This window comes from Carassius carassius, chromosome 34 (genome assembly GCF_963082965.1).
Source record: "Carassius carassius chromosome 34, fCarCar2.1, whole genome shotgun sequence".
NCBI lineage: Eukaryota > Metazoa > Chordata > Actinopteri > Cypriniformes > Cyprinidae > Carassius > Carassius carassius.
The window spans coordinates 16,209,627-16,222,937 of record NC_081788.1 but is presented as its reverse complement, the minus strand read 5'-3'; the positions used below and the strand labels follow the sequence as shown (position 1 = coordinate 16,222,937).

Below are 13,311 nucleotides of genomic sequence, written 5' to 3'. Positions count from 1 at the left end.
GAATTGCAGGAAGTTTTAAATATCATCTATGAATATGAATGGCTAAAACCTGCGCTGCGAATGACTTTCCAAATCAATTACCTCTTCCCCATCTCCATATTGTTTTCGGTTATAAAGGCTGCGGCCTTTTAGGATAAGCTCACTATAAAGTAAGGTGAAATCAGCGCGCTGTTAAACTGTGACTGGCGCGAAAGCGAGGATATACTGCCTCTGTGCGTCTCGCGCTCTCTCTGCTCCACGAACACTGATCGCGCGCTCAGCGCTTAACTAGAGAGCGCGAGACCTGGCAGCGAAGAAACCTCGGGGAGGGAGAAAGGAAGTGTGCTGGTGTATGAAGAGAAGAGAGAGAGAAAGAGAACGACAGAGAGAGGTTGGGAAAAGACTACCACCTCTATCTATCAGCTGAGCATCCTGCGGGAAGTCACTTCGAGCGCGCGAGCGGTCGATGCGGCATTTCTGCCCGTCCGAGCAAAAGGATCATTAAACGCGCAGGATGTGACTGAGGGACCCAAATAAAACAACTAAACTGTTATTTTCTTCGGCTCTAATCACGCTGGTGATCTCTTTATTTGATTCTTTCACTTGGGTTTTTGTTTTCTCTTTTCATCATTAATATGCGGATGTTTCGGCAAACACTATCGAAGTGATGTCAGTAGGAAATGTCATAAATGTTGCTGAATGAAAAGTTCAAAGATTTTTCATAAGTAAGTAACAAACAACTATTTAAAATGAGTTTGCTGTATTTTAATTGGACCATTATTAATAATAACAAGTATAATTATAATGATAATAATAATTATTATTATTGTATTCATCCGCCTTGTTCATATTATACAGTATTTATTAAGGCGCAGCTTTGGATCACCGCAGTTTAAGTGTTAATAATGCAGGTCTTGATGTGCGTAAAGTATGAACTACAGCACTATCAGTGTTTAGCGACCGATATTTCGTGGCGTTTTATTGTCTTGCTTTGAGCTCAACAGGTTCGCATCTGTTTCAAACTGCAGTTGCCGAAGGGCTCTGTGTCTCGAGCACACACTATCTCTGACCTTTTGTAGTTTTCCTTACATGAGCTGAGGATTAATAGTTTTAAAATGAGCTTTCTTTACTAATTGTCATGATGTATGTGCTCTATAATATATTTGCTGTCACTGTAAAAACAGATGTGGTAAAGAATGCGTCTGGTAAAACAGATGTTATAATTCAGTTGTCTTTAAAACTATACCATTAGTGCAGTGTCACAGTAAGTTAGAATGCAGTATATTTGTGTCAGAATATATGCATTATTTTAACTGTACCCTTTAATGCAAAGTATGGGCTATAAATGATGTCTGGTTAATATGTACAACTTTTTTGCTTTGCTATTTTGTCTATTTTGTACTTTGAGGGAGAAAGAGTGATTCTAACTAAAAGTCTTAAGGTTTGAGGTCTGATACAGTCTACAATTTTTTTCCCTGTTCTTCCCTGTCCTTGTCTCATGTTTTCCATTTTCCATACTTCTTTTTACTGTACTCTGTGCTTCCCTTTTACTGCTGCCTCTCTATTCTTCTGGCATCCTGTTCGCTCTTGCCGTCTTTTCACTCCCATTTCGCATTTTGTCTCACTCTCACCCACTGGAACTGTCTCTCCTGTCCCTCACATTTGCCAACCTCTCACTCTCTCCCATCTTCCCATCTTCCTGTCTCTCTTTATGTAGATGGGGTCTAATCTAATGTCAAGCTGGTTGTGAAGGTGTTTGATCTGGTCCCCTCAACCCCAGCTGGAGTCCCCATGGCTGCTGGAGTGGCAGCCTGGCTCCCCTTTGCTCGGGCGGCGGCCATAGGATGGATGCCCGTGGCCAACCTGCCCATGCCTGTTGCACCGACCAATAAGAACAAGCATCAGGATGAGATTATTATTCTCAATGTCAGCGGCCGACGCTTCCAGACCTGGCGCAACACGCTTGACCGTTACCCTGATACGCTCCTGGGGAGCACTGAAAAAGAATTCTTCTTCAATGAGGAAACTAGGGAGTATTTCTTTGACCGAGATCCAGATTTGTTCAGAAGTATTCTTAACTTCTACCGTACAGGGAAGCTGCACTACCCACGCTACGAGTGCATCTCTGCCTATGATGAGGAGCTGGCGTTCTTTGGAATCATTCCCGAGATCATCAGTGACTGCTGTTACGAAGAGTACAAGGACCGCAAGAGAGAGAACATAGAGCGTCTTATGGATGACCTTGAGGACAACAAAGACAGCAAACTCCCCAACATGACTTTCCGTGAGACCATGTGGAGGGCCTTTGAGAACCCTCACACTAGCACCATGGCACTGGTTTTCTACTACGTAACCGGATTCTTCATCGCCATATCTGTCCTCACCAATGTGGTTGAAACGGTTCCTTGCAGTTATATGCCGAATCAGAGAGACATCCCCTGCGGGGAGCGCTACACCGAGGCATTTTTCTGCATGGACACAGCTTGTGTAATGATATTTACAGTGGAGTATCTAATGCGACTGTTCGCAGCACCCAGCAGGTACCGCTTCATGAGAAGTGTGATGAGCATTATCGATGTGGTGGCCATCTTACCATATTACATTGGGCTCGTCATGACCAACAATGAGGACGTAAGCGGAGCCTTCGTCACACTACGGGTGTTCCGTGTCTTTCGGATCTTTAAATTTTCCCGCCACTCCCAGGGTCTTCGGATCCTTGGCTATACGCTGAAGAGTTGTGCATCCGAGCTCGGCTTCCTCCTCTTCTCCCTCACCATGGCGATCATAATCTTTGCCACAGTCATGTTCTACGCTGAGAAAGGCTCCTCGTCCAGCAAGTTCACCAGCATCCCGGCCTCCTTCTGGTACACCATTGTAACCATGACAACGCTGGGGTGAGTCATTTTGTCTCAGAATTACTTTCTCTCTGTATATTTTTACACATTTTAACCCCTGAATGAACATCAAGCCACACCCCTCATGCATTTCAGAGGATAAGTCTAAAAGGGATAGTTCACCCATCACTCTTAGAAAATATGTGCAGAAATGGTACCTTCAGGGGTACTCAGCTTGCCACTTGGGTAGTACACTTAAAGGGACAACTTTGTACCTTATTTACCCCCTAAAGAGTTCATAGTAGTATCTTTGGGGTTTATATAACTATTCTTAAGGGCACTAATATGCAACTTTTAAGGGTAGAAAAGGTACAAAGTTATCCATATATAAGGGTGTTGCCAGTGACAAGCTGATGTGCCCCTAATGATACAATTTTTGCACAACCTTTTCTGACAGTGGAATTACAATTAGTTAGATGTGTGTGAGTAAAAGATGACAGACGTTTCCTTTTTTGGGTGAACCATCAATTTAAGTAAACCCACATACAAGGTATTTTAAACCAAAGACTTAAACAAACACTACTGTTTACAGTATAACATTACACATTTTCTTTCTTTTCTGAGTTAACTGCTATTAGAATCTAACCCTAATATCCATGCTTGCTGACTGCAGTCATGCCTGCCTGAAGCAGCGGTAGGTTTGGATTTAACTCACTGCCCCAGGCTAGACTTTTCTTCATCCCTATTATGCACCAATTAATATTAAGCATGTGTAAAAGAAGCAGAGGAACATCCTTCAGCATTTCTCCAAAACATTAACAACAGAGGTCAACTCTAACAACTGCAGGTTGTTAGAGTTGCAAACATTAACAACTGCAGGTCTGTATAGCCCCATTTACTTCTACCCTGCCCCTCATAAATCACAGGCCATTTATTTGTGTGTTCAGGACTGATATGTGTAGACATTTGACACAATTGCTTTTAAGAGAATGTGGGGGATTAATTTAGGTGATTATTTTAAGTGATTATCTGGTGTATGACTTGACTAATCAGCTATGCTGTTACAGTGACTATCATATATACTGTAGCTTCTGTGTTACTGTGGCTTTGAAACCAGAGCTAGTCAAAACGGGCTTTGACTTCCTGTTTAGATGGGCAATCATTGGCTGAAGTCAATGTCTGTGAGCCCTGTGACCCGAAAACACCAAGATTAAGGACCTAATTTATTGTGAACAGTAACATGAATGTTATATTGCCAAATGGTTTGGTCCTTGATGAATACAGTTGTGTCTGGTAACTATCTTATTCTGAGGTAGAATTACAAATGATTAGACATGTATTTACTTTTTTACACTTTCGTTTGAGAGTTATCGGTGTATATGTGCATGACTGAATCTTTTAACAGGCTATTGTGGGCATTATACTGAACTATAACCCTATATATTGGCCTTATTGTTGTGTTAATGTGTTGGCTAAATTTACATGGATTTCTGAGTAGCGCAGATCTCATTACACATTACTACATTCGCACTAGAGATCCAGTCTCCACCCGTATCTGAGACTTGACCCGAGATGAGAGCCAGAGAGACTCTTCTCATCAATAAAACACACTGTAGAAGTGTGTGTCACTGTGACTAATGTTCTCAGGTACATGTGCTGAACAATGTAAACCACCATGACATTTCCAACCCAGCTGGCGTCATGTGTTCTCACTGCATGTGTATGGGACTGTTTTTCATTGAATAAATAAAAATTAAATGTGACCTGTGCTTGCAAAATTAATCACAATGAGCAAATTTTCAAAAATGAGTTTTACGTTTACGTTCTCCATAAAAAAAATAAAAAATAAAAAACTTTCAATATGCTATATGACTTGTTGGAATAGGACAAAAATGACTGAGCTACAACTGTTTGAAGTCAATAGAGTCAGCAAAGTATTTTTTTTATTTTTTTTATCTAGTTAAAGTATTCTGAAGGTTCCAATCACAGAAGACATTGCAACTAGAGGTGTGAATCTTCACTTGCTTCACGATTCAATTCATCTATGTTTCGGAGGGTAAAGATTTGAATGTAAAATAATTCTTGATGCATCACTATGCATATTTCCCTCCAATTCTTTTCTTAATAATTACTATATCAATCATAATATATTTTTATTATTTTATCTTCATGATTAAAAATAAGAACAATAATGCTATTAAACAGTAGAACAAAAGGAAACAAATTAAATTAGCAGTGCTTTACTTTCTTCATTTTACATTTACACAAAATCATTCAAGTAAGAAAAACAAATAATCAAATTTAAAAATGCATAGTCTTTAGTATATTCATTACATATAAAGTAGCTCAGTCAAGGGCACTGAGTGATCTATTTTCTTTTATAGTTTGATTAACATTAATGAGACAGAGGGCCTATATATTAAGACCTAGTGTAAAGCACAGGTCTAATATAATGTTACACATCATATGTTTTCCCCCAACAGTCAACCAAATGTTCGCTTAAAACATAACAGATTATGTTAGCATGAATACTCCTCAAGACAGATATTTTTAAATACTCTAATTCTTTGTGTACATGTATATCGGGATCATGCGCTGTCTGAGAGGCATCTTTGTGTGCACGTTTCAGATGTGTCAGTCAGTGCGAGTAAAATCCTTTTCTTGGCTTATCTCTCTTAATAACTCTTTTAACAATCAAGTTCCACACTTTATTTCATACATGTTCCTTTTGAAACTGAAACCAAATGGTCAGACATAAGTGCTTTGCTTCCATTGGACAAACACAACTTTTTAATACAAAGAAGATAGAGATCTCTGAAAATGTACAAATAAAAATAATTTTAGATGTGTATTACATTGTGCTGTATTGGGATTACTAGATGAGGTATGAATGAGCTCATTTCTGCGAAAACCTAAAATTTGACCAAAATTTTAATTTTCCTCTTGCTTTGCTTGTAGCTCATAATTAGCCCCCCACATTCCTGTTCATTTTGCCAGCATGGATCACATACCTGTATAAGGGTTAATTTTCACATCCCAGCAGTTTTCACAGTTGATTTTGCCAGTAGGTTCAAGGCTGTATTGCATCATAACAGAGCACAGGCTTTCAGTGCTCTTGATCGATGCAGTGGTGTTTTAAACACCGATTCATTCACACTGATGTGCATGGTACTGGGGTCTCCACCTCACTTAGTCAGAGTGAAATACAGCACTGCAGTTTGGCCTCACTGGTAAGACTGAGACATTTCATTTACATGTAAAACACAAACCTGCTACCCTACAAACATGCTAGGAGAACTAGTCTTCATTAAAGCAATGGTAAAATCTGTTAATCAGAAATATCCAGCCTATATTGTGTGTGAATCATTAACTGTTCTTCTCTGCACTGTTATCGAGTGTTTTCCTCCTCCTCTGTATTGTTTACAACAGTAAAATTTAATTTAGCTCCTCTACTGTTGAATTCCATGGCTCTGTGTTTTGTCTTGGCAAGACAACTGGCTAAGAATTGAAGTAAAGCAAAAGAGTGCAAGAGGGAAGACCTAGTGAATGAAATTTGTATTGCTTGGACATCGCTCGTTTTATTCATTTTAGCAATGCATGATGTATCCGTGCCATATTTGTTATTGGTCTATATATAGTATCTTTTAAATTAAATGTGCTGACATCTAACACTCATGTCAAATATTTCTTTAAAACAATAATAATTTAATAACACTGTTAAATGTAATCTTTAACAGATATCAAAATAAATATCCCCTTCTCATATGGTAAAGTATAATGTTTTGAGGTCTAAATTCATGTTAAACCATTGATTTTAATTTAATAATAAAAATAATGCTAAAATAAATTCATTTGGTATTATTTATACATTTATACACAAAATAGTATAGCATTTTATATTTGCCATTTATAGGTTATCAGCCATAACATAGATAATTATCAGCTTAGTAATATCAGAATTTAAGTATCGATGCATCCCTAGGAAGTTTAGGAAAACAAAGACAAAGCTGATATTTACATCTAAGCATTACTGAAAACTCAATGAAGTCTCCTAAAATTACTTAGAAAAAAAAAAGTACAATAATGTGACAGTAGACATATATTGAAAGTATAGTGCAATAAAAATCTCAAGAAAATACATTTGTGACCCTGGACCACAAAATCAGTCATAAGTGTAAATTTCTCGAAATTGAGATTTATACATCATCTTAAAGCTGAATAAATAAGCTTTCTTTTGATGTATTCTTTGTTCGGACAATATTTGGCCGAGATACAACTTTTGGAGTTATCTGGAATCTGAGGGTGCAAAAAAATCTAAATACTGAGAAAATCACCTATAAAATTGTCCAAATTAAGTTCTTAGCAATGCATATAACTTATTATCAAAAATTGTTATTATCAAAATTTTGGTTTGATATATTTACAAATATTTATAAAATATCTTCATGGAACATGATCTTTGTTAACTGTCACCCGTCCCCTCTAAGGGACGCCTACATTTACTTCACTATATTAAAATTAAATCTAATCTAATCTTGACAAACTATATATCGTTGGAAAGGTCTAAGACTCCCAAATATATATTTTATCAATGTTTTTTGTTAAAAATTATGTAGGAAAAGTAATCGATTAATTTATGACAAGAGTGCACCCTCAAAAATCTACATTATAACAGGAGTTTTGACCTTTGTTATAAACAAAAAAAAAAAGACTTCTTTGTTGTCTTTTTCTCTATCACATTTTAGAAATCATCTAAATCATCTTTTGTGATTTTTCTTTGCTACAGGATTAACCTTTGGTATATGAGTGAATGAGACCGAATGACTGCAAACCAATGTTGAATGTCCTGCAGTGAAACATCAGATTTTCTGTTGCATAAATTGTCCAAGCACTGTTTCAGTTGCATCATGGTCCATTTGTTAATCTGGCCCTGAACACAGTGCTGGAACAACCACGGGAGATCCAGACAGGGTTTTATCAGCATTTTAATGCCGTTATAGAAAGAAGATTGAGAGAGACTTTGACCCTATGAGGGAAGAGTCTGTTTTGAATTTACTTTGAGCTTTTAACTTTTTGTTTCTGCTGTAAAAACAGGAGACTGCTGAGAGATTGGGGATTTACAGAGGCAAATGGGGAGAGAATGGATGTTTTTTGTTTTAGATTTTTTTTATTTCTTTATTTGTGGTAATAAGATGGTTTTGACCTTTAGGTGGAGTAGCATATTCTAAATGACCTTTAAAGAAAAACACAGCTCTCTAGTGTGCTTTACAACACAGTGGTTTAGAAGAGACACGCCTGAAATATAATTTTCATTCCCTCTCTCTCTCTGCCTTTCTCTATAATTCTGTGTATCGTAGCTTATTAGCCTCTAGCCTTGCAGTAGTAGTTTTATTGGTTAAGATATGCTCCCTGTGTTACAGACCTATGCATTCTGCACGCTAATGTTGCCGAGAATAAAATCACCTTGCTAATGAGGGCTTTCAGTTGTTACCACAAGCATTTATTAACATGACACTCAAAATTCACACCCTCCTTTGAATAGATCCAGACTTGCCAATCTGCCCCAATACATGGCTGTCTCTCTCTCTCTTGCTTCAATGCTGCTTCTATTGCTCTGTTAGTAGGTGAACATGCTCTGTCGATACTGATCAGAAGTATTGATTAAAGCAAACAAATGAGGAGGGAGAAGGAGATAAAGGACATAAAGAGGAATGAGGTTGGATCCATTAGCAAGGGTGAAGGATGATAATCACCCACAGCTGCAGGGTGTCAAACTGAAGCATTTCGGATCGGTAAGGCAACATATGTCTGTGTGTGTGCGTGGAGGGGTCACTGAGTTCAGAATAGCTGTTTCTCCAGTGACATTTGCTGTCAGGGGTTGTGTAGGAGCAGTACAGTACAAAAATAAGTAAAAAAAAAAATAATCAACTTCCAGATGCTCAAAAAGGAGACTTTTTTTGCTAATGCACTTGATCTGCTGTGCAGAATATAAAGATGTAAAATTCTCAACATCATGATCTGAAGTAGATACCATGTGAGTGTGTTTAAATGGAAATATACCCTTATGTGTATATACAGGTCCTTCTAAAAAAATTAGCATATTGTGATTAAGTTCATTATTTTCCATAATGTAATGATAAAAATTAAACTTTCATATATTTTAGATTCATTGCACACCAACTGAAATATTTCAGGTCTTTTATTGTTTTAATACTGATGATTTTGGCATACAGCGCATGAAAACCCCAAATTCCTATCTCAAAAAATTAGCATATTTCATCCGACCAATAAAAGAAAAGTGTTTTTAATACAAAAAAAGTCAACCTTCAAATAATTATGTTCAGTTATGCACTCAATACTTGGTCAGGAATCCTTTTGCAGAAATGACTGCTTCAATGCGGCGTGGCATGGAGGCAATCAGCCTGTGGCACTGCTGAGGTGTTATGGAGGCCCAGAATGCTTCGATAGCGGCCTTAAGCTCATCCAGAGTGTTGGGTCTTGCGTCTCTCAACTTTCTCTTCACAATATCCCACAGATTCTCTATGGGGTTCAGGTCAGGAGAGTTGGCAGGCCAATTGAGCACAGTAATACCATGGTCAGTAAACCATTTACCAGTGGTTTTGGCACTGTGAGCAGGTGCCAGGTCGTGCTGAAAAATGAATATCTATAAAGCTTTTCAGCAGATGGAAGCATGAAGTGCTCCAAAATCTCCTGATAGCTAGCTGCATTGACCCTGCCCTTGATAAAACACAGTGGAGCAACACCAGCAGCTGACATGGCACCCCAGACCATCACTGACTGTGGGTACTTGACACTGGACTTCAGGCATTTGGGCATTTCCTTCTCCCCAGTCTTCCTCCAGACTCTGGCACCTTGATTTCCGAATGACATGCAAAATTTGCTTTCATCCGAAAAAAGTACTTTGGACCACTGAGCAACAGTCCAGTGCCGCTGTTTCTGGTTCAAAAGTGGCTTGACCTGGGGAATGCGGCACCTGTAGCCCATTTCCTGGACACGCCTGTGCACGGTGGCTCTGGATGTTTCTACTCCAGACTCAGTCCACTGCTTCCGCAGGTCCCCCAAGGTCTGGAATCGGTCCTTCTCCACAATCTTCCTCAGGGTCCGGTCACCTCTTCTCGTTGTGCAGCATTTTTTGCCACACTTTTTCCTTCCCAATGACTTCCCACTGAGGTGCCTTGATACAGCACTCTGGGAACAGCCTATTCGTTCAGAAATTTCTTTCTGTGTCTTACCCTCTCGCAGGTCGGCAGTATATATATATAATGATTTATTTATTGTTTATATAAGAGAAAAATAAAAAATGTGAGAAGGGAAACATTAGGCCATGGAGAGAGGAACAATCAGGAAACAGGAAATGTTTCCTGTTTTCAACATGGATAACAACAAGAATATTTCTTGAGCACTAAGGATCATGTGACACTGAAGATTGGAGTAATGATGCTGAAAATTCAGCTTTTCTATCACAGGAATAGTGATAGAAAAGTGATAAAAAAAATACATTTTACTGTATTTTTGATCAAATAAATGCAGCCTTGGTGAGCAATAGAGACTTTAAAAACATTTAAATAGTGATTATTATTAAGGACAATATTGATTTAATTATTAAACACACAATCAATCAATAGGTCTTTCGGATATCAGTACGTTTTAGTTTATCTATGATCATTCACACCAAGTACACCAGACTTCAGAAGACTTGCAATAGAGCGCACATGTAGTATGGACAATCATACAATTCATACAGTACATACAATTCAAATCAATCTGCACAAGTTTTCAGAATGCATTCCACAGAAGAAAGAAACTAATATGGGTTTAAGAAAATAATTGCATAAGTTTCATTTTGGGATAATTGATCCTTTAAAGCAATAACAAAAGTAGAAATTGAAGTATACAATCCAATCAATTCTCTCTAGCTCTTTTTCCCCACCCACAGTGAATTCTAGCCCTGAGCTCTCTAGATGCTACATTCATATCCCCATATTCATCTCTTAAAAAAAAAAAAGAAGAAAATTATTTAAATAGCAGCCTCTCTTTATCCGTCCAATTTTCATGTGGTGCATTTCATCATACAGCACAGAGAGAACCTATGAAATTCAAATGAGTAAAAAAAAAGATAAAGATTTGTTTGTTTGGGCTTTTGCCTCTCTTCATTCAAAGGCTCTGTGTTCTGGGAGGTTTAGAGTTTCTATGAGGGCCAAATTGCTGCTGTTTCATCCCATCAGCCCTCCATAAACACACACTTCCCCCATTAGCGATCAGATCTGATGACATTTAATGGGAGCATCAATGAAAGAAGGTATTGTTACCCTGCCTGCATCCAGTAAAAAGAGCATTAAATCCATTACCATTTATTTCAACAAGCTTTCAACCAAATGCCAATTTCAGTTGATTTAGTGGTCGCCGGTCATAGATGTCTGGATTTCGGGAGGATTTTAAACTGATTTGCAGAGCCTTTGTTTGTGTTTTTTGCTGTTTTAAAGCCGTCGACAGAAGGTATGATGAAAGATTAGAGGTGTTAGGTCAAGCTCTCCGCTTTAATGAAAGGTCATATGAGGAAAGTGACAGTCAAAGGAACATCTGACCTTTGAAATCTCAGAAAATACCACTCCAAAAACTCCAAGTATGCTATTTACTTTGATGATCAACTATTGAGTTCAGAGATGTGAAACTATAAATTATTTTATGCTGTAAATTGTATGCCAAGATGACACCAAAAAATGAAAACTCTGGAGTTCAAATAACCTTACTGACTTCCAAACACACACACACACACACACAAATTAATGAATGAATTAAAATAAAAACTCCCACACTCAAAAAAATGATCTTTCAGTTTTGTTCACTTTACTTGAACAATTCATGTTGAATTAATGCCATTTTGGCTATTTTTCAGTTCAACATGATTGTGTCATGTTAAACTGACTTAAAACTGTCACTCGTTGGTTTAACATAAAGTTTTCATTTTGAAAGAACATGTTTCAATCAACCTCAAAATAAGTTTTACACTTCCCATCATGCTTTGCACAGGACTGGATATGGGGAGAGAAAATGTTGAAATAAAGTGTTATTTTATGCAGTTTTTAGTAAAATGTGATAAAAAGGAGACTTTTTCATGTCTAATGCTCTATTATGTGGGCATTTTAAAAGACTTTATATTGGTGTATTTTGTGCGAGTTACCATTGTGGTGAAGTGTGGAGCTTGTGGTTGGGTTGAGGACCTGCCAAGTTAGCTAAAATCATAATGTTGGCAATTTTATCTAGTAGGCAGGACAAAAATGTATATTGTTGACATGGCTTTGTTAGATATATTAGACATGACACAATTAAATGTAGTTAACAGGGCATTATTTTTTAGAGTTGGCATGGCAAAATTAGACCTAGTTAACCTGAAAAGATTTTCTCTATTAGGGATGGCAAAACTTTATAGGAATAACACATTTTTTTTAAGTCTTGACTAAATGAATTCAAGTTCATACAACAAGATTACAACAAATCATATCAAACAAATTAGATATTGTTGGAACAATGTAATTCAATTTCGTGGAAAACCTTTCCTTAATTTAATTAAGTTCGTTCAACAAATTTTGTTTTTTAGTGATTTTTTAACCCCACAAATACATTTCTTAATATTTCTTCTTATTATTTTATTTTATTATTTGTACCAGCTCCTACTAAAATTAATTACTTTCTGTTTTGCTTGCTAAATTAATAGTAATAAAATTAACAAATTCAATTAGGAATGGAAAATTAAGAATTAAATATAAAAATGGAATAATGCATCTGAAAATAAAACTCTGAATACAAAGGATTATCAATAAAGTCACATTGCTGCTTGCTGATACAGTGGTGTGAATGTCACTACAGACTGATAACACTTTCACAATTTGTTTACTTATGTATTCATTTTATGGAGGAGTTGCACACTGTGGCTATTAAATAGAGTAAAACACATGAGCAAGACATAATAGTTTGGTCAAAATGACATTTTTGCTGGTATGGCTGAGGGAGCAAGGCCTCTGGATGCCCTCCTGTAGCGCCAACCCTGATTGTATGCTGTATATAGAGTGCTAATGATAGGTGTACAAATTGCCATCCCTCTTCTCTGCATGGGGAATGATCATTGTTTCCTGTTGAAATTCCCATAAGCTGATATATGGAGGCTCTAGGAAATCATATATGACAGTATTCATTAACCCATAATGTTTATATGGAGAGAATCTGTGTGTTCATTGTCATAAAAAGCTCATTAAAACTACATAGAGAATGAATGAATGATGCTGATGATGATGTTTTTGTGCCGCTATGTGCAAATGACCGTGCTAAAGTAACACAGCTGTGTGATCATCTTAAATATGACAATCACAGTATTGTCCCTCTTACAGACACTCACATTTTCCCCTGAGAGAGTTTCTATGTGTGCAGTAAATGTATGATATTGCTCTCCGCTGTGCTATTTTTGACTGACATCGTTTTG

General features: G+C 37.3%; 1 protein-coding gene across 4 annotated transcripts in view; it reads left to right on the top strand.

Moving 5' to 3' along the window:
* The first annotated feature begins 278 nt into the window (after nucleotides 1-278).
* The window catches only part of LOC132114509 (potassium voltage-gated channel subfamily D member 3-like), a 106,957-nt gene continuing 93,924 nt past the window's right edge, over nucleotides 279-13,311 (top strand). Inside the window, exons 1-2 of one of the 4 annotated variants that reach the window (XM_059522660.1) lie at nucleotides 279-704; nucleotides 1,697-2,873. In XM_059522660.1, the coding sequence (XP_059378643.1) occupies nucleotides 1,771-2,873 (1,103 nt within the window). In that variant the 5' untranslated portion in view covers nucleotides 279-704; nucleotides 1,697-1,770. The remainder of the gene's footprint in view (nucleotides 705-1,696; nucleotides 2,874-13,311) is intronic. The other 3 variants (XM_059522658.1, XM_059522659.1, XM_059522657.1) reach the window with 3 other exon arrangements.